The following is a 22,893-nucleotide window of genomic DNA, read 5'->3' as shown; positions in this document are numbered from 1 at the left end:
CTGAATATTAGCCTTGATATTAGTACAAGATCAAAAAGAAAATCTACGGAGTTGCCCATCTCTACTAAGTCCATGATAAATGCTTCAAATGGACAGTCCGAACGTCAGCTCCTCCACATTGTACATAGCTCAAAAGACAACAGGTATAGCGCACATATGCTGACTGGAAACCCCAACGAAGATGTCAGTACGGATCAAATGGAGTCGTCGTAGTGAGATGAAAGGCTCAAACACTGAGAAAGACTATATCTACAGTTGGTTAGTACAGAAAAGGATTTAAGCTAAGAGACGTAAAAGCAGCCTGACTCAGGGTCTCTCTGAAAAGATGTCTGGACATTGTCGCTCTCTGATATAAAAAAGGAAAGCGCTTTTATCACGAGCTGTCATCTACAAGAACATCGCTCCAAATAAAGAAGGGCCACAGAGAGCCCAAATTTTCAAGGGAAAGATATACCGCTACAGCTAAGCTAGGCTTTTAATGCCAGCTGCTAGGACTGTCTGAGTAATTTCATGACACTAACACACTTATCTGTGGAGAGGTCTATTCTGGGAAGAAAGGTATCCTTAAAATAAGAGCTGTCAGATCCACTCCATTGTGCTGCAGCTGCGGTGAGCGCTTCAGAACAGTGGTCACAAATCCTTCTCCTGGAGATCTACCACTCCTGCAGAGTTTTAGCTTCAACCTTTATCAACCAAACCTGGTCCATGCTTTTTAAATTTTGAGATTCATAATGTGGGGTCTGTGGCACACAAACTAATGTGCTATTATGTGTCTATTTTTTAATACTCAAATTTTGTACATATGCTAGTCTAATATATAATTTGTTTATAGTCTGTTTTATGTTCTGTGCAACAAGATTATATTTTTATGTATTTTACGTTGATGATTATTAACTCCCATGCGACCCTGAGGGAGAAGCGACTTAGAAAATGGATGGATGGATGCATGGATGATTATTAACTCCTAACACCTGCTAATAACTCTTACAGTTCCTGTCAGTGATAAAAGCATAGTGCAATTCAATATTAATTATTTCTCAATTTTAGCCTAAATCAACACTTGGAGCAATTTTGTCGAAAATGTTGATTCTAAATTTTTAATTGATATCACATTGAATTTTCAGCATTTCTTGACATTGAAACAAGTCCTGCAATTATCTCTATCATTCTATTCTCTATCAATATTGCAGTGCAGCAGACCTAGATGGAGGTGTAAGTTGTCCAGGAGAGCTGTCAGTGACCACTGCTTTGGAAAGTGATGCAGTGGTGTTGGGAGCAAAGGGGCCTGGGGGCTTTCGGTGAGAAACAGGCTATTGGCCTTGTGGCTGGTGAAGCTGCTCTCAGCGAGGTCCAGTACCTACCAGGTGGCCCTGGCTGCTGCCGCCGCACATGGGGCGGGGTGCGAGGGGGGGGCGGACTGGGCTCACATGGACTGTGCTGCTGCCTCAAGAACGGACTGTCCAAGCGGCCTGGTAGACAGAAGACAAGGACGCCCAGGGCAGGACACACCAACGTCCACGCACACACACGCAACGAACACAAAGGAAGGGCCAGCAAAGGACAGACAAAAAGACATGGAGTACGACAGAAGGGGGTGTGGGATGGTCAAGAGAGTTAGAATGAGTGAGGGTGAATTGGTGGTTGATTCAAAGTGGACATGTTTGTTCATGAGGATAAACAAAGGGAGAGAAGCGCCAAGTGGTTAGTTTTCAGTGGGTTATATGTTGAGGGTCGGTCAAGGATCATCAGGAAGATATGGAATGCGGTAAAAAAAAAAATCCAAAAGAGTGAATTCATTACCAAAAAAGGGGTGAAATGAATCATGGAATAGGGAGATATTGGGAGGGAAAAAAAGAGAAAAGGAGAAAAAGTTGTTAGCGGGATGTCTTCACACCCTGTTGAAATAGTAGGCCTGTCAGACAGTCATGTGTGCACTTCGGCTGAAAGCTCTCCCCAGAGATATGCAGTGATAGAGAGTTCTTCTCTCCATAAAGTTGTAAAAGGATGCCACTTTACCAATGTTTAACAGCAATAAAATCAGTCCTGTAATTAATAATGGTTTCCTATGACTCTGGACTGCACAGAGGGATGCCACCATTGTCATGTGGTGGTGTCGGTCCGTTTTACTCATTTCTAATTTTTCCCTTACCCCGTATCGAGTCAGTCAGCCAAGAGTTGTTTGGTACAAAAAGTCTGTTATTGCACTGGAGCTACAAGGTTTATGTAGCTAATAAGTAATGGAAGCTTACGAACATAAATTAGCACCAAGAAAAGTACATGCCTAAATGATCATATACTTGCAGACTGCACCAAGTTGTTAATGCCATGTGACCAAGTGTAGCCTGGCTTTAAAAACAACAAGCTCTTGGCCCCACAGTGCTGCCTAGTTCCCTTTTAATCGTATTTCCAAAAAGTCGGTGAAAATGACTTAATCTGTTTCTATCCACTATGGAGCAAATTAACTGAAGATGATGTGACACACTTGCAATGTGAAGCAAGAGTGTCGCTCACTTCACATGGCATATATAATTCAAACCTTTATTAGCACTCAGTAAAATACTTTTGACAGCCCTCTGTTAACTGTACATGACCATAGCCCTAACAGTTAAAAGACACTGTGCCAAGTAGATGGTGGCCCATTTAATGACGGCTAAAAGAGCTCTGAAAGTACATGACTTTTGTACCCGCTACGTCAACCTATGTGAAAAGCTACATTTCAAGTTTGCTTCCCTGTTTTTTCATTTTTCTCCTTCATTGATAAACCAACTTTTCTACCTCTAAAAATGTTTTTTGCAATATTTAAACATTAATTTTACATTTTTTCATTGATTTGCAGAAAAAGCACAAGAACCTACAGAAAGACTACAGAGTTGAGAGAGTGGAGCAGAAGAAGAGAAATCTTGGGCATTTAAGAAGGTAAAGACTGAAAAGACCTAGTTGAAAAAGTCTTAGTTGATATGTCAACTGCTAAAAAGCCGTGTTTTTATTTTTGTGTGTGAAAATAAAAGTTAATTGTGTCTTCTGCTGCTCCAAACCCTGCCTCCAGTGTTCAAAAGCACATGGCGTTCTACGACTTGTTTATGTGGTTTCCGACACTGAATGACATACTGTTAGCTATAAACATGGACAAAAGTAAAACAGTAGAAACAGTCAGTTTGAAGCCAGAGTTTTGTCCATTTTTATCCACCATATTTTTCATGTGAACTCGAGATTATGGCAAAACAGCTGGAGGGGAATGGAGAAACCATTGATCACTGTTTTTAACAAAAGTTTCATGTCCCATTTAATGTCCTTAAGACATTTTGAGCCAAGTAAAGACTGGTAAAAGTATTGCAAATACAGAAAGGTTGCGAGGAGAAAACACTCGAGAAAGCACAATGCTTCAGAGGGCACATGAATGCGTTGTAATTGCTGCTTGAACAAGTCCGGTTCTTAATGTTGAAATCAGGACCCATTAAACCCAACAAGATGACGAATTACCAGTTGATCATCAGTTGCTGTTAACTGACTCTTCTTACACTGATGTACACTAGATACAGTGCTGTTTAACAAATTTGCAAACCAATTTATGAATTTATAAATGTACATAAATGTGACCTAAAATATGAGCAGGTCTTCTTTTAACACATGACAATAGATTCAGAGAAGCCGTTTAAACAACTAAAACAAAAATGTGTAAGTAATCTAACATTAAATGTCTTTCTTAGCAAAAGTTGGTGAACCTCTGCTTTTAGGAACTGGTGTGACCCCCTTGAGCAACAATGACTGTAACCAAACAGTTCCTGTAACAGCCCTGAACACTAACTTACAAAATTGCAAAAAACTGTTTTATGTAGGTGGGCAAATGATTTACTGAGGTTTGGATAAATCTCATGTGACTGAGACAGGGCATGCACTAACAAATGTATATGGTAAAAACTGGATTTTGATGGTTAAGGTCAGCCACACACATATCTGATTGTCAACCGATTAATTCAACCTCCTGACTCCAATTATCTCATTTACCAGAGAATTCTAGAGGTTCATTTACTTTTGCCAACATTTATTTTTGGATCGCTTTATTCGTTGTGTGTGTTATTTGTTATTGGGTTTTCCTTACCTACTGTTATGGCGTAAATGAATTGAATGTATCCTGATCTTATTTTAGGTCACATTTATGTACAATTTCACAAAATGATAAGGGTTTACAAACTTTCAAGCAGCACTGCATGTTCAGATTGAACAAACAATAAAATCCTCTGACCAAAGTTAGATTTCTCTTATACAGGTTCAAAGCTTTACAGTGGTCAGACTCTAACATCAGCGCACACACATTTAAACAGTCCAACAACAAATATTAAATATTTGGCATGATGTATGTTCATGCTATGGCAGACGTTCTCTCCATATTTCATGAAATGCAGCAATAGGACATAGGAACAAGGTGGCTGGATCTCAAAATGTCATACAGTGTCAGACCACATAACCACATAAACTAATCTATTTGAGATTACTTAACAATTTGACATGGTTTGCAGCAAGAATATGATGATTCAGGCGTGCAGCTTGCATGATACTGTGACAATGGGGGAGCAGCACATGTACACTCCCTTGCATTGGCAGTGTTTGAAAAAGCATGCCAGGGCGTGTTACACTAGCATTAGCATAGTGCGGTACCATTTAGTAGCATTTTTCCATCAATTTTATATCGATATAAGCATGCATTAGGGAAATGATTCAAATTCTTAAAAATGTTTCAGGCTAACCAGGCAAATACATCAGTGGTTACGTTCTCCTGCACTTTGGGAGGCAGTATATTATGAAGGTAGCCCTAGCTACATACTGGAGTATGACACCATCCAGGTATTTTGAACACAGCCATTGGCTCGTATCAGCTCCACTCTGGCTCCATCCACAGATGATCTTGCGTGCCTGTAGCAGGTTCTTGACTTATTAACTCTGTTGTGCATCTATATTGCTGTATTTAGCTTCACTCCTTGCAAAGTCGTCTCACTTTTTAGTGCACTAAAAAGTTGTTTTTTGTATTTTTTGACACTTTAATTAAGTTTCTGGGATTTTATCTACTCTTGGCACTGCAGATGCTAATTGGTAGGATTAAAAAGCTTCCGTTACTTGTTAACTACATTAGTCTTAAATCTCTACAAAAAAAACAAAAAAACAACAAAACAAAACAAAAAATAAAAGAAATAAACATAATCCATATAATCCATAAGTGGAAAACTGTGTAAATTTGATTATTTGCCAAACTGCTTTTTTACATGAATCAAATATAAAGTGCAACACTATATGGCTAACACATACAAAAAGGAGGCGTTAGATCTCTGTTTGATCTTTCCCAGGACATGCCTCTTTGCAGTCCTCCAGTAGATGAAATCTGCTCTGAATAGCCAGAGAGAGATTCCCTCTACACTCAGGCAGATGGTCTCTCCACTGGTTGTTTAATTCACAATAAATGGACAGATTGAGACTGGGACGAGTGGCAGGACAAACAGAGGCTCTAAGCACCAGTTAAGCATCTCCTCCCCTCCCCTCCGTTTTCACTCCCTGTGGCCTTACCAGTCCTGTGAGTGGCGACGGGTGAGGTGTCCACGCTGCTGGCCACGGCTTTCTCTTTCTGCTTGAAGAACTCCCGTGGGTTGCTTGTCCGTTGGGCAATAATGGCGGCTGCCTCCTATCAACACATTAACAGCATGACAAAGAATGCCACTTGTACTATATATTTAGTAGTATCCAGACACCCCTTCCATTTAACAACCACTGCTCATATAGGTGTCAACAGGTGAATGCACATAGACATAAAAATAACATAATGGCCACCTGAGAAAATGCCAAGCATTAGCTAGAGGAGTACAATGTCTCCAAGCACTGGGCTGTGGAGCAGTGAAGCTGCGTTTTTGTAGAGCTCTGTCCAGTACCTCTGGGATGAGCTGTAGTGGTGTTTGAGATTTAGAACTAATCATCCAACATCAGTATCTGACCTCACTAACACTCCTGTGGCAATCAAATCCTCACAGCAATGTTCCAACATCTAGTCCTAAGCCTTCTCGGATGAGTAGATGATGCTTGTCCAGCAAAGAGAGGACAAACTCCCCAGTAATACCCTTGATTCAGAACAATGATGGATAACCAGGTGTATGCATACTTTCAGACTTTGTCACTGCTGGTTAAAAGAGTAATATAGTAAATTAACCTACCAATTATTATATTTATTAATGATCTCAGAGTTATCAGAGTTTTTAAAAGGCTAAACAATAAAAATGGACACAACTAAACAATAATAACCTATGCATAACTCTTCAAAGATTCCAAAATACTTCACTGTGAAAAGATAAACAAAGAAAAAGACTTTCTTAATCTGTGTGTAACTTACATACTTATGCCTCATAAATTCACATCTATAACCCTCTATCAATCTTTTTTTCTATATATCTATATCTCCACACACACACACACACACACAGTTGTGGGCTGGAGGTTAGGGATCTGGCCCTGGGTGCTGTGGATAGGGCTGCCCAGTGCTCTGGGCAAGTGTGCTCACTGCCCCCTAGTGTGTATGTGGTGTTTCACTTCACAGATGGGTTAAATGTGGAGGTGACATTTCCCTGTTGTGGGACTAATAAGTATCACTTTAAAAAAATTATATATACATATACATGTTTTCCCCTCACATCCTGTACGGCATTTATCCCTAATCTAATTAAACAGGCTTAATTATGTCCTTAGTAACACATGCACCTGTTCAGTGTTCTTTAGGTATGGATGATATCCAAGACACGCTCAGAAAAGCAAACTGTTTATGACAAATGTATTATGATAAAAATAAAATACTGTGATATTCCCCACCTTTAGTGACAGCCCTAGTATTTCTATTGTGCTTTTATACATACAGAAACCTAAAACCATGCTGCAAGCTGCTTATGATAAATGGTATGTCAGCTGGGTGGCAGCTTCGTTTTCATCTGAATTAATCTAGAGCAAGAACACCCTTTGTATCATAAAGGCAAACCTACTATCGTCACAGAGTGCCACTTTCTTACAGGGCCATACTCCAGAAACAGCAAGAGGAATCCCACTGACCCACATGCAAGGCCCAGAAGAATTTCCGCCACCACCATACAACCACTCTGACCTACATCTAAGCTGGATTTAAGTCTCGCCAGTCGCATTCAGCAGGGGCTTGCCCAGAACTCAGTAGTAAAGGTATCATTTTCAAGGTTGGGACAGTTCCAGTGGATGTGAAAGTCACAAATCAACCAACCTCAACCTCTGTCTCCTTTTTCTCTTGAGAGGGGTCGTCACAGCTGGGCTCTGTCTGCAGAGGAGAGAAAAAAAACTACCATGAGTTTCCAGCAGGGGGCAGCAAAAAGCAGATTTTCCTCAACTAGTTGTTTTGTGAGGTATTCATCTGCCATAGTTAACATGCTGAGGCACAACTTCACCAGACCCTGATTTTAACCACTGCTACATATATCTGAACACACGTGGAGAGCCTTCATATTAAGAAATATTTAGAATATCCTCTGAAAATCATATTTCTCTGCCAAACGGTACAATAAAGGAGTCAAACCTAGTATGCAAAGCATACACGCTCTTACAATCAAGGGCTGAGTCCTTGATTTCTCTTTGGCCTCCTCTTCTTCTTGTATTTTCTTCCTGTGAGGTACAAAAACACACACAAAGAAGGTTAGAGTAAAAGCCAACCTATCTAAAGACGGACCATCGTGCCTGGAGCGGTGGCGTTCTTACCTGTGTTCCTCAATCTGCCTCTCCCTCTCGCGATATCTCTTCTCTCTCTCCTCTTGCTCCTTTCTCTCAAGCTCCATACGCTCCTCTTCAAAACGCTGCCGCTCCTCCGCTGCCTTCTTTCTCTCATCCTCTTTCCTCATCTCTTCTTCCCGCTGTTAAGAAGGAAGCAAATATGGAGCTGAAGGTCTATGCACAATGTAGTTAACATGTTGCTATGATAAAATCTATACTATTCTAGTTACAAACTTATAATATCTACATAATTTGGTTAGCATGTAGCTACAACAAAATGATAATATTTGCTATAATAAAGCCTTAACTGTATCTGTTGTTTAGCTACCATGTAACCTCAATATTACGATAATACCTATACTACATTTACATTTACAGCATTTAGCAGACGCTCTTATCCAGAGCGACTTACACAAGTGAAGGTATCATTTAGTAAAGTAGTAGTAAAGGTATCCTGTTTGGCTACCACATAGCTACAATCCTACCACAATGTTTATACTATTTTGTTACCGTGTAGCCATAATCCTATGAATATTAAAACTGTATAGTGACCATGTAGCCACCAAACTATGATATCATGCAGACTGTTCACTATCATGCAGCCAAGCTTTGACTATAGTCCCAGTCCTATGACACATTTTCATACCATGTAGCCACACTTCTATGATTATATTGTACCGTGACCTGCCTTCTGTTTCAGTTGCCTTTAAACTGGCTTTTCTGCATGTTCAAAATAAAAGGGCAGAAATTATGGGCTCTTCCCACTCTTCTTCTGCACAAAGCTACTATACTGATACCATTTTGATCCCCTGTAGCCACAAAGCTATTAAATAAAACAACATTTTTTTTCATATCAGGTAGCTACCATGCTATATCTATATATCTATAATGTTACTGTGTAATCATAATGCAAATATATATTTATTTGTAGCCACAACACTATGATAATATATAATATTTTGCTGCCCTGCCAGAAGAGCCTTCATAGACCAGCATGTTGTGTTTTGGATGCTTGTCAAACAGCATGACCATGATGGGTGAACAGTTAAACCAGCACCAGACCAGCATAAACTAGAAAAGACCAAAATGCTACCATGTAGCCACAATGCTGTGATAATCAAAGTACATATCCTGCCATTCAGAACCAACCAAGAATCAGATTTATCATTCACCTCAGGGTAAAAACTGCACTCTCTTCCTTAAATATCTTATAATCAGTGCCTATCACAAATATAGGCCACCAGCATGGGAGTCTTTTCCTAGTTGATGGCAAATCAGTTGCAAGTGAAGTCACATCTCCTGATACTATTATTGGTAATTGTCTTATGAGGCCGAAATGGGGCTAAATATGTTCTGACAATCAACAGTAGAAATACTTTTACACATAATGAACGGCTCCTCTCTGAAACAAGCACTTCCTCATTAACGTTAAAGCCAAAACAAAAAGATCAATGAGCAGGTCAGGCGTAGTGTGCTAAAGGTGGCTGTGGCATGATTTACATCTCCAGTTTAAAAGAGTTCCTCCTCAAGCAGAATCACATCTCTACCTTGGCTTGTTCCCAGAACTCCTCCCGATTGATCTTCTTCATCTCGATCTCTGCGTTCGTCTTCTGGTAGGTGGTGCCCTGTGGGGAGGGGTGGAAGGGAAGAATTGTGAGCAAAAAATAATTGGAATTGCAGTACTGACGGACGGCAATTCTGTTCTGAGTGAGGCACTGCAGGGACAGTTTGTCTATTCTGTCTCATGTGAAAACAGCCAGAGAACATCAGCGAAGTAAATAGTTGTTTGGTAATTACATGATATATTTATACCAGAATACATTCTTGAGTTCCATACTACTGACTCAATGCTAAGTTACGCCATGCTATTGAATGAGCTAAAGAGCAAGCTGAATGAACTGAAGTTTCTCTGGACTGCCAATGTTGGGCACGTTGAAGTGGCGCGTTGAATTACTTGATGCAAATGTGTACATCATTACCACATGAAGAAAAATGTGGAATTTGTTTTTCAATTCACTTCCATTTGCCAATAATCGTGTTGATGTTACAGTACATTAAATGCACCACTGCTTTAACTGTGCTATATCTCAGGTGATTGTGTATTGAGATCCACACTGTCTGTTTATTCAGTAACTGAAGGACAGGGCTGTCACATGGATGGAGGTCACAATGATATGTTGGACAAACAGGCGGAAGAAGCTGGATTGCTTTGGAAGGGAATGAGTCACCCCTGTTTGGCCGACCACAGAAAGGAGCATTGTTTCAGTTCCTTCTGCACTAACAATACGGCTCGAAGTGGGGGGCCAGCTTGAGCGCTTCCCTTTTAAAGCAGCAACAAGCCTGAGCCCTTGTGTCACACTTCACACTCATAGAGATCCTTTCAAAGACTACTTGGTTTGACCTCTGTCCAGCAGAGGCTGCAAGCATTTACACACAATCAGACACAGGCACACAGAGACAGTTTGTTTTTCTACAATGTCAGGACATAAAGTCATACATATGTCCCATCATATGTATAAATGTAACTACTATATCTCATCATTTGTAGTCAAAACTGGCATTGAGTACAAGTTACTTGTTGCTAAGAAAAGGAAACAGAAGCTGGTGTTCTCAAAACAATGGACTGACAACAGAAGAGTGTAGACCTCACTGAATGTGTTTGGGATTACTTGGATTGTGAGAAGCAGATCATTTTTTTTCTATGACTGAACTTTGGAGGTGTGGAAAAATATCAAATATCCCTGCAGATGTCTGTAAAAAAATTTTATGTAAGTCTCCTAAACAGAAAGAAAGCTGTAATAAAGGCAAAGAGTGGACATAATAAATACTGAAAAGTCTGATATTATGTTTAGTTGTTGAAGCGTCTGTGTAATTGTTTGTCAGATATGTTTTCTACTTTTCATCCTAAAGCTGAATAATGAAAAACTTGTACTTAATGACTGGGTGTGACATAAAAGTCCCTGACCTTTGCGCATTATTGTATATGTAGTAATAAATGGTCCATATAGGTGGAAAATATATACACTGTATACATTCTATATATCTGTATGGGTAATGAGAATTTTCAAAGCCTAAACCTAAACCTAGCCCAGTTCCACACTTTGTATATTGTCTCTGTTTTTCTCTGGTTTTACAACAAAATCAGGGAAATTTGTCCTAAAAACCTACAAACACACACACACACACACACACACACACACACACACACACACACACACACACACACTGATTTCCTCTCCAGTCACGCACAACGTGCTCTGTGTTCTCCTCGTCCTTTGTTCGCAGGCGGCTAAGGACAGGGCTGGCCACCGGGCCTGTCCCATTGGTCAGTCTCTGTCCGATGGCTGAGGGCTCTATGTCTTCCATGCTGCTGGCGTTGATGATGACGTCAACCCCCTGGAGGGAAAGACAAAGTACGAGAGAAAAAGAAAAAGCATCACTGCCAGTGCTGCCAAAGCACGTAACCCCAGGCAACCCTCCAGTGAATAGGGAGGACTCTGTAAGTGTGTATGGCACCGTGGGACTGTGGGAGAGCATGCTAAAGCAACAGGCTACAGAAAGGACTTCAAAGTATCAGGCAGAGGATAAAAGGAAGCGCAGGTGAATTCTGGGGACTCTCCGGCACACATGAATAAAAATGAATATAGATGTCCAGTCTATTGGAAAAAGGACCCATCAACACATTTATACAGCAAAGCTGCAGGCCAGATTAAGCAACATCATGGATACTTTAACAGTTTACAGATTATTAATGCAGAACTTTCTATACCTTTGCAACCTAGTTAAAGCACAAGGACCTATTTTTACACTTTTCTTCTGCTTAATTTTTTCCATACTTACTTATGTGCAGCCATGAACAATGTTTAAAACTATTTTTAACCATTAAATGATAAGCTAGTTATAGGAATACACTTAGAGGAACATAGGTTTGGGTCCCTGACATCTTGCTGTGCTCTAGTTATTGCATGGATTTGTAAAATTAAGCAGCATCTTATTACATTTAAGGAAGAATTGATTAGCTTAATTGATTAGCTTAATTGATTAGCGTGTCGAATGATAACTGCAAATACTGGACTTTATCAAGTCAACATTGTAGTTAGCTACAAATATTTGTAGCTAGTAGCTGCTACAATCTTTTGTGTAGCTATATCGATAATATTCGCTATAATTTCGCCACAGGCTTCAGACAACCCGGGAAAACTGAACCACAGAGTGCGGTCGTTCACTGGCCTGGAGGCGACTGTGCGATCCTGACTGAGCCGCGGACAGCTCGAGCAAACGGGCACGCGCTCGCCCCACGCGCTGATCACCCCTTACTAGCAGGCTTAACTCAGGGGTCGCAACCGAAATGTTAAGAAGAGCCGTTTTGCCCTTTCAGCCAAAATCAAATAACCCACCTTGGGAGGCTCGACGTTTCTGTCCGTTTTACCCTCTTGGCTGTAAGTTTGTCTCAGTACGAGCTGATGTTGTAATACGGGCTGGAACATAAACCCAAACCCAGACCTACTCTGCTCTGCTTTAACCTTCAGCTCAGCTGTAGCCGCTTTTCTCACATCTCAGGAAACTTCTCCGCAACTTCCCCGTAAAATGTCTCTCAGTGTTTGACTTTTTATGAGGTTGAAGTCGCTTCTCATCCTCCAGCTTCTCGCTCGAATCGTCCGTTCCACCTTAAATGGTGCCTGAGGTGGCAGATTGTGCTGCTGCGCCATTTATGGTGGAGTAGGAGAATTTGAATGAGAAGCTGGAGGATAAGCTGACTTCATTTTTGTGAGTTGCTGCAGATTAAACGTATCCAGTGATTTATGAATGTAAATTCATGTGAAGTCCATTCATCTCCAAATTATCGATTCATTTCGTTCTCTGCGTTGCTGTGTGATCAACAGTCTGTGCGTCAGTCTTCAGTGTTAAAGGCTGGTGAATTAGCAGTTACGCGTTAACTCCAAAAATCTAGTTCTGCTGTGGAGCTGCAGCAGCTCTGCAGCAGTGCAGGGATCATTCAGGCCTGATTCTCCCCACAAACAGAGCCACGGTCACTGTTGAGGATTTTGAGGCTAAAGTGTTGCAGAAGTTTAAAAAGACTCTGAATTTTCCAACCTTTATCCCACAAAGGGAACCATACATCTTGGGCTTTTTTGGTAATTTGTCTATATCTGGACTGCATGGACAGGCAGCTGAACCATATGGTTTGAAACTTTTAAAGCGTTTACATAGTACAACAAAAAAATTTGATTTCAATAAGTAAAATTTTGCTGTGAATTCTCCCGTTTCTACTACTCAGTGCCCAACACGTAAACAGCAACCTCTGCAGCCTCTTCAATTCCTTAGTCCATTCTTCTTTTCCCATAATCTCTCCATTTTTCTACCTCTGCTCGTCCGTTCTCCCTCCCTTCTCCCACCCACGCGTCCCCTGGCTGAAGAGACGGAGCACATAAAAGGTTCCACAGGCCGGTGTTCAGCTTTGCTGCGTCCGCCAGACACCTCCGCCTCAATCACCCTGATGAGAGGCACGTTAGTCATCCACAAGCGCTCTCCGCCACGTACTACAGCTGTTAGGTATCGTGGTCCCCCCCCCCCATACATATACGCTTTGAGGTCCACCCACAGATTGTAGGAATTTACTCAGCTGCAAAAGCACAACTTGGAGATTCAAAAGCCGGCTGAGTAATAATGGACTCATGCTGGCAAACAGTGCTGAGTGGAAAGTGCTACATTTAAAAGCGATACCTGGTCATGTCAATTCCAGGACATGTTCATAAAAACCATGTCGAGACATTAGGCACATTAATAGATTCCATTAGAGAACACTCTAACAGTCTAAAGCTATGGAAGAAGCATCAAAGGCTTTGGAAGTGGCCTGGAATATAGCCAATATAATGTTGAAGTAAAACTTGACACATGCTAATAACTTTTGCAATACTTCAGTAAAAAGTTACTGCATAAATGGCCAAAAAATGGCACACCATAAATCACAGTAGCAGCTGCCTTAAAGCATGAACTTTATCTGTACTTTTGTCCATGTCATACAGTGTCAGAAACCACATAAACAAAGAGGTGCACTGTGATCCAAACCACTTTCTGAAATGATCATATGACCATATAACATTTGTAACATGAACATTAAAGCACCCTGCATTTCTGGCAACATTAACAACTTTCTTAATCAACTGTATTGCAGTCCACTTAGGACTGGATCACTTGAGATGAAATGTGAACAGAAACTGACTGAGACTCACCTGGAAAAACTCAGCAATGGTGGCTACATGGCTGGCACAGGCACACTTCCTTGCATCAGGCACATCCTCCCCAACCTAACCACACATCATCACAGGAACAACACAGGAATGTTTTCATCAGCAAATTCCTCATCCGAAAGAACAAGATGAACTAAAGGCCACCATAATATCATAAGCAGCACACTGTGGCTCCTTTTTTAATTCCATTCACATAAACCTCAGATGATAAACCGGTTCTCAGTTTGCATGGTTGGAAAATGTTGTAGTGATCCTTTATAGCCAGAGAAAGTTAGGGTTTGGTTATAACAATTCACATCCTGGAATCACATCATGTTCTCACAGCTACTGTGTGGATGAACTTAAATGGGGAAATTGTTTTCAAGTACTGATCCATATTTATAGAAATTGGAGCTCCATCTGGAAGCAGCACAGCATCACCAGCAGAGCACTCCTGCCTGGGGCAGTGGTGGAGATAACTGTCTTGTCCAATACCAGAACCAGGAGTACCCAGTCAGTCATGGGATTTGAACCTTCAACCTACTGGTTGCTGGCTCATCTAGGCTAATGCCAAGATACCAGTTTACCTGAAGAGGAATACTGCAGCTTTCTTCATCCCAATCTGTACTTGCAGCTGTGACATATTGTTGTTTATTTGAATAATTTTGACATATTTCTCTGCACAAATAACAGAGCACTCAAACTCAAATCACATCAGTGGGCAGGTATTATTTCCACTGGCTTCAGGTAAGCTGAATATTACTGTCTGTGGTAAGAAACTGCATGTTACAGGATTGGGAAATAAAGTTACTTAAACCCTACCCCTCACCAAATTAAAGGACAAACACATTTTTGTACTACATAAATTCTTTTCATACCATTTAAACTTATCAAATGCTTTTTATTTTAATGACAAAATCTAGTGTAAATATATTATAAAATTCTTAATAAGAATTAAGTAAATAAATTAATTCTTAAAGACTTTTTGAAACCCACCTGCTTTCTTTATTTGTGTATTGCTGGGCCGTCAGCCCATCACACACATTGCACTTTGGCCTTATAGCTAGTGTGCGGGATGACTAGTTAAAGGACAGAGCAGTCTGTAGGTGTAGGGATGTAAATGTTTTATCCAGAGAGTTTGAGAGTAAATGTGAGAAATCTGTTTTTGTTTCGCACCATGAAACGCACCATGTCTTCTCTTTTTGTCTTTAACAATACAGACAAAAGCAGTACAAATTGTTATGATCAGCACTCATTCAAAATAGCATTGCTGACACAATGTAATCTGATTGCAGTGCCATACCCTCATAATGGCTATAATAGTAGTGGAAAAACACAGCAAATAGCTGAGAACTGAAAAAAATGTTTTGTTAACATATGCTTAGGTTCTGAATAGAACTTATTGTGTACTATATCATGACCTGCTATACAAAGCACTTTCATTAATCTTAAGACTTATTATTTAGTAACTACACACCTCAATTCCAAAAAAGGTTTTGACAGTATGTGAAATGCTAATAAAAATGGAAGGCAGTACATTTTTGGCCTGTATTAAATTGAAACAGTACAAAAACATGATATGTGATGTGACTTTGTTTTTTCCAAAATTAATGGTGAGAACATGTTTCAAAAATCAACACCTTTCCTCGTAATGAGACACAGTTTGATGGACACTTGCTTATGAACTTTACAATGGTAACAATCTGGATAGTGCTTTACTTCTTTGACCTGGAGAAGTGCCCATTGTTATCACAAACAATTTGAAAGCTTGTCTCATAAGACCACAATACATGGTTCCACTGTGCATACCTTTCAAGTGAGCTTGAGCCCAGAGAAGTCAGCAGCGTTTCTGGATGTTGTTGACACTTGGTCCACTTACCACAGTACAGTTTTAAATTGCATTTGTGGATGCAGTGATAAACCTTGATTATTGATGAGTTCCTGATCCATAAGTCCCTGTGCTGATCTACATCACAGTAACACGCAGTGTGTCTGAAGAACTTAAAGTCATGGATGCACAGTTTCCCCATGCCCTTTAAGCACGGTGTTCTCAAGCTTCCATGAATCTTCTTGTTGCACTGTAGAGAATGAAATATCTAATCCCCGCAGTTGTTCATTGAGGATTATTGTTCTTTGACTCAAGCACTGTGTTACCTGTTTAATATGTTTTCTGAACAAATCACAGTGTTCCTAGTCCTAACTCTTCTGGAACATGCTGAAGGCAGCAAATGCAGAATGTTCTTATATTCACAAAACCAACGTTGATAAAGTAAAACATGAAATATTTTGTATTGTTTATCATTCAAACTGGATTCACTAATTACTGCTTTCTGTTTTATTTGCATTTTATATACTATCCCAATTTTTCTGGCCCCCACACAGACCCATGCAGTTTAAAAGGTTAAAATGTGCCACTTATGGTTTATTGTAAAACACCACTTATTTTTTCAGACTGTAAATGTACTGTCAATAATGCACTGGCCTACTAGCTATGTAAGCCAAGTCCGCAGCTGATTATTTTTTCCGACTACTCCAAAAAATATACCCTTGATATCTCTGTAAAATGTAAAGTCTGTGTGTGCACCCTCTGTCTGATTTAAGAACATCTACAAGGCAGGAACAGAGTGCAGTGGGCTGAAACTGAGCGTACGCTTGTTAGGGTCTTTGCTGCTCTTCGCAGCTGCACAGTGCGCTCTTGCTAACGGCTGGCAAAATGCTCCATCACTTAAAACAGGCCCCCAGCCTAAGGCAACACAACGCAGACAGACACTCATAACACACACAGACACTGGTGGAGCAGCAAAAGGGCAGTCGCTTGGAGCCCCACTCACCCAGTTGATGAGGATGTAGCGAGGCAGGGTGGCAGTGGCCTCCTTCAGGCTGCAGAAGCCATACATGATGCGGCTGTTGTCAAAGGTGACCGTGATTTCCTCCAGGCCTCCACCTGTCAATCAAGAGCAGAGACAGAGAAAGGCTCATTCATGAAAAGGCAACTCTATTTGTTTCAAGCTTCAGTGCATTTATGGTGTTTGAAAACTGCATGTATTTTGATACAGTATTTTGACACAGACTTCCAGTCTGAGCTCTTCCTACAGTCAGGTGCTGAATTTCCCAGAGGTAAAAGGAATTAGGTTACTTAATGAGGAATGAGTATCTGTTTCATTCAAAACCTGCAGGCACACTCTTTCTTTTACCTGGTTTCTGGAAATAGATTAATCGTAGTCCTAGAATAAAATGAAATTTCATGGAGTATCCCCACTGACCGTGCATTATAGTTAGACATGCACAGATGTGGAATTTCAGGGCTGATAATGAAAACTGAAAGTTAAGTCTTCATTACAAATGATAATATCCAATAATTTAGCTTTTTTGTGTTTTAAAGGAGACATATTTTGTCAATTTTCAATTAAATATACACTAATATACTAAAAGAATGTTAACACCCCTTCTAATTATTAAGTTCATGCGTTTCAGCCACACCCATTTCTGACAGATGTATAAAATCAAGCACATAGTCATGTAATATCTGCAAACAAACACTGGCTGTAGAATGGATCATACTGAGGATATGACTTTAAATGGTCATAGCATGCCCCCTTTGCTACAAGATTGTTCTGCCCTGCTAGATCTGCCCTGGTCAACTGTAAGTGCCATTATTGTGAAATGGATGCTGTTGGGAGCGACAACAGCTCAGCCACAAAGTGGAAGACAATGCAAACTCAAAGAGTTGGGTACCAAGTGCTGAAGTGTGTATCCTCAATCACTTCAGAATACCAAACTGCCTCTGAAAACAACATCAGCACAAGAACTGTGCATCAGGAGTTTCAGGAAATGGCTTTCCAAGGCTAAGCAGCTGCATACAAGCCTAAGATCATTATGCACAATGCCAGGGGAAATGTGTTTTCTAGAGGGATGAATTCACTATCTGGCAGTCTGTTAGATGAATCTGGGTCTCTCGACTGCCAGTTCAATGCTACCTACTAGAATGCTTAGTGTCCAGCATGACTAGGACCTGGTGCACAGAGAGAGGTCCATAAAGACATAGTTTGATGAATTTGGTGCGGAGGAGTTCCAGTGCCCTGCACAGAGCCCTGACGCCAACAGTACTAGACACCTTTAGGGTTGGACTGGAATGTTGATTACAAGCCAGACCTTCTTGTCCAACATCAGTATCTGACATCACAAATGCTCTTTTGGATACAAATTCCCACAGACACACGACAAAATCTTGTGGAAAGCATTCCCAGAAGAGTCCATGCTGTTATAGCTACAAAGAACGGAGCAACTATTTAATGTGGGATGGTTAGGTTTCTGTATACCATACAGTGTAGTTCCTTGTGGGTGTTGAACGACTCTGAAGTATACCAAACAAATAACACCTTTACATATTCTTCATGGTGTCATTCTTACCGTTATTTGCTCCTCTGTGAAGAAAATGTCATTTTCTTATTGTATGCTAATCACCATTGCTCTCATTGGCTGTGACAGTATGATTCAACAATGTATGTGTCAACAATGGCTACAGCAGAGCACAGTATAGTGAAGCCATACATGATGGACTTTGTAAGCTTGTTGACACGGTCACGAACTTATGAGCATGCCAGCCAAGCATGTCGTTACAAAGCAGCATGTAATGCAGAAACCTTGAAATTTGTATTGTAAATATTTTTTCTGGTTTACATATTTGGCCACAGCTAAGATAAAGCTATTTTCTTCTAGCATGGTAATGGTGATTTCAATGTTAATTGAGTATCAGTTTAATGGTGGTTAATATTTGCATTTCATAGTGACTGCAGATAAAGCACAGGCTTTTTTACACCCTCCTGCCAACCAGAGATATCTGTATGTGAAACAGCAGCTTTAATGGAGTAAGTATGAAGGTTGGGTGAGGAGCAGTAGTTGCTGGTGTGACAGGTGTGACTAAGCAGTGAGCAGCCATTCCTAACAGCCTGTAGTATCATATGCTTATGTAAATATAAAATACAGTAAAACAGCTTTACATTTCACATTTCTTGGATGCTAGATAGCGTGGTTGGTAATGTACATGTGAATTTGCCAAAGAAAATGCAGTTTTGTTTATTATTTCTCATTTAAAACAGTTTACACTACAATCCACATGCAAGGAAATGCAGTGACCGTAAGACGAAAGTGACTGTAACTACTTTGAACGGATCATTGGTTACTTTTCCATCAATAAATCAGGCGTGATAATTATTGTAAACATTTACATATTTAACAGATGCTCTCATGCAGAGATAAAGGTGTCACAGTGTCAGCCTCTCTATGGAGACTACACTAGGACTCTCCTTTTTGTGATTGGCTTACACCAATTCCAGCTCCACTCTGGCTCCTCCCAATCTTAAACACACTCATGTGTAGATAGTAAAGGGGTTGACTAACTTAAGTATATGTACTCCATTGATTGGACTTGCTCCTTGCCAGTTTCTCTTTTATCTGGCATCTTGCCTCTTGCTTTTGTGTATTTGTGTTTTTCTCTTTACCTGCCTGCCTGTGTACTGCCTTGCTATTATAACTATTGAGTATTGGAAGCCCTCCCAAAATAAAACTTCTGCGTACAAATATCCTGGTAGCTCCCGCTCATTAGAGTAGGCAAATGCAGTGTTAGGATTTTTGCCAAAGCAAAATGTTTTATTGGTGTAGCAGTGGCTTTTCTGCTTGGAAACCGAAGACCACAGAGAGAGCTGTGGTGTTATCCACTATTTTATCCAATCTATTGAGGCTGGAAAAAAAACAGATATGTCCATCAAGAGTGATTGTATCTGCATCAGTGCATGCACAGGGTGCCAGGTATCAGGTTTAATTATCAGCTGTAACTTCAATCAGACTGTTAATAAAAATTACATTTTGCCATTTACTGAAAAACAATATATCATGCACCCCTATTTATGATCACAGGCTAGGCTTACACTATATCAGGAAAACTGGTCAAGTAAGCTGGCCTCTTAACGTCTGAAGCGGAAGGATCCACTGAGCTAATTATTAGAGCATAGATCTGCATTGGATACTTAAAAGCTCAATCAGTGGCAGACAGTCAGCGCCAGACACAGGCCTCTGGCGGGAGATGGGGAGACAAGCACACTCATCTGCTTGAACTAGTCTAGCGCACAGCCCATCCTCTAGCCTCCAAAAAAGAAGATTTTACAGAGGAAGCAGCTCCATTCCCTCAGCTCTCACTAATAATTAAATATGATTTAAATATGAAGCAGGTAGATATAATTACGCTCCACTGAAACAAATAAGCATCTGTTATCAGCTCACTTGAAATAATGAATGGATCTCAACTATGGTGCAATCTCACTCAATCTCACGTCTTCCCTGCTGACGACAATATGCCTCATTCGGAATGGTGGCCTTGGATCTCACCGGCTTTGCCCTATTCAACTCCAGGCTCTGAGCCATTAAAGTCATTATTGCTAAATTACAGGTTTGCTCTTCATGTACTGAAAGGAAAAGATGAGCCTCCAAAAAGTTTGATCTGATAAACCACAACACAGATAATGAGATGGCATTTGCAGGAAAAATGGCAGCTAGATCAAATATGGTTGGAAGGGTAAACTCTAATTCCTTTGGCTATTGACAGCAGACAGTGGGCACCGAATTCGATCATTTCAGGTTTATTTAGGCTATCCTCTGTCACTATGCAGAATGAATTCCTAAATGGTAGCCACAATTATGATAATTATGATGTGGCAAATTGGAGTTATCAATCACCACGACAGCGTTACGGATCACTGAAACATTTACATTAAGGTAAATTACTGTTGGAAACCACCTACCTCCTGACGACGCCAGTACCAGATCATTGCTGTTGTCTTCATATGTGTACAGGGCCCTGAAGAGCACAGAGAGAAGGCAAAACAGTTAGTTATGACTAATTATTTACATAAATAAAGCAGTTTAAAGTGTTTTTTACAATGTATACAGTTTCTTACACAACTGACCGCAAATGTAGTGGATTAACCAAGTTTAGTGTCTGGTGTTTGCTTCTGAGGTTTGTGGATACACACTTTCTTTGTAGCTCCACTAAAAAACTAAAGATAAAAAACTAAAGAAACAAACCTCAGACATCAAATGTGCTGGCTGCATGACCATAGTAGGGGAAAATTCTGAAAATGAGATTTTTTCCATATTTAACTTATCATCTGGAAGCCAGTCTTTGAAAATACTTGCATAGACAGCATAGACTGGCATGAATTGCATGGTCTAAGCTGGTTTATGCTGGTCTAGTGCTGGTTTGGTAGCTTAGCTTAGTTTAGCTGGTCACCCACCACAGTCATGCTGGCTGACCAGTATACCAGCATCCAAAACACAACATATACCAGACCACCACATCAACTTCCATTGCTGAATCCAAAACACAGCATGTGCTCTTTTTACTGGTCACTAGCATATTAACTTTAATTGCTGCTGACCAGCACACCAGCTTCCAAAACACAACATATGCTGGTGACCAACCATGCTGGTCTATGTTGGTTTAGCACGGTTGGTTTAGCACAGAATAAAACACAACTGCTCATTTTACATTGACTCTAAACTTTTTCCACATCATTTCCAAGCACAAAGTGACCCAGCATTCTGGCATTCTTTGCTTGGCTAAAAGGCTCAGAGATTTGTAGCTGCAGAGAAGAGCAGACTGGAATGCACTCTCCACCGAGGGCAAAAGCGGTACGCTTTGGGTCAAGGGTGCTGCTGGCTCAGAGGAGAAAATGGCATTATCGTCTGTCATTGGAAAGCGTTGCGTGGGAGGGCATGATGCAGCACGGTGGCACTCGTTAGCTTTCTACAAATGCTGTTTTTAGGACCACATGGACACTCAGCCAGAGAGTCACTCCAATCACAATCCCATACAGCCACACAAATTTGAAGAGATATTAACAAAGCATGACTGGTCTGATGAGATGCAATCTAGCACATCTTTGACATTTCTGATGTCTTTCACGGAGGTAAATATGAGCATATTCTAGCGTCAGCTAATCTTGTTCTCCCATCACGATGATAAAATGAGTGGGAGTGTGGTGCTACGCTACTGAGAACAACAAATGCAAGAACAGAAGGTCTTATGCCATAAGCAACAGTATGAAGCGGTGCAGAATGCAAATGGCTCCCTCCACCTCCCCGGTTCTACTGATAAGCAGGGTTTTTGCATACATCCACACGATGCACACTGCGTAGTGGAATTGGGTTAGGCCTTCTTGTATGTTTTTGATGCATCACTGCAGCATAAATATACATAGATATGTATTTGTACTGATGTATGATACAAGCTATCTCAACATCTCAAGCTATTATCTACAGCATTCATAAGAATTCAGGGGCATACAGGGGCTTTGGTCTGAACTGCGTTGATTCAGCAATGGTAAAATGTTATAATTTATTATAATTTTAATGAATGTATGGGGCTTCCAAGTAGCACAAATGTTTAAGTGTTGGTCCTATTGTCAGGATATCATGACTTCAAGCTCTGCAGTTGGAAGTCCAATAAAGAATATTTGGCCTCACTGTCTCATTGGGTGGGTAGGATGGCCCTCCTTCACCCCCTATCACTCAGTGTAATGCTAGACAACGTGGGCATCTGTTAACTGGTGTAACAGAATTGGCAGTTAGTGTTCTCCTTCAAGCGCATTGAGCTGTCCACTGATGTTAATGTTACCCTTTGAAAAGACCTGCCTTAACATAGCTTCTTCACAGGTCTCACATATCTCAGATAAAGGTAGTAACCTTTATCTTCCCAGCTTGGTAGCATCGTGTGACGTTGGAGACTTAGCTAGTAGGTGGAACTGGCCATGATAAAATTGGGTAAAAATCTTTTTTTGGTATTTTAAAATCTAAAAAAAAGCCTATTAGGATGTATTGCTTTTATCATTTAGATTCATTTAGAATTGTT

The 22,893-nt window shown here is 40.5% G+C and overlaps 1 protein-coding gene across 3 annotated transcripts in view; it reads right to left on the bottom strand.

Annotated features, from left to right (window-relative positions):
• The window catches only part of dbn1 (drebrin 1), an 82,747-nt gene that overhangs the window by 12,232 nt on the left and 47,622 nt on the right, over window positions 1–22,893 (bottom strand). For 2 of the 3 annotated variants that reach the window (XM_017704295.2, XM_017704296.2), the window contains exons 2-11: window positions 20,786–20,841; window positions 16,820–16,932; window positions 13,992–14,066; window positions 11,008–11,154; window positions 9,306–9,383; window positions 7,747–7,898; window positions 7,596–7,653; window positions 7,259–7,312; window positions 5,557–5,671; window positions 1,362–1,469 (exon numbers count right to left, since the gene is read on the bottom strand). In XM_017704295.2, coding sequence (XP_017559784.1) covers window positions 1,362–1,469; window positions 5,557–5,671; window positions 7,259–7,312; window positions 7,596–7,653; window positions 7,747–7,898; window positions 9,306–9,383; window positions 11,008–11,154; window positions 13,992–14,066; window positions 16,820–16,932; window positions 20,786–20,841 — 956 coding nt within the window. The remainder of the gene's footprint in view (window positions 1–1,361; window positions 1,470–5,556; window positions 5,672–7,258; window positions 7,313–7,595; window positions 7,654–7,746; window positions 7,899–9,305; window positions 9,384–11,007; window positions 11,155–13,991; window positions 14,067–16,819; window positions 16,933–20,785; window positions 20,842–22,893) is intronic. The other variant, XM_017704297.2, reaches the window with a different exon arrangement.

The sequence above is a fragment of the Pygocentrus nattereri genome, chromosome 16 (assembly GCF_015220715.1).
Source record: "Pygocentrus nattereri isolate fPygNat1 chromosome 16, fPygNat1.pri, whole genome shotgun sequence".
NCBI lineage: Eukaryota > Metazoa > Chordata > Actinopteri > Characiformes > Serrasalmidae > Pygocentrus > Pygocentrus nattereri.
This window is presented reverse-complemented; position numbering and strand designations above follow the sequence as displayed.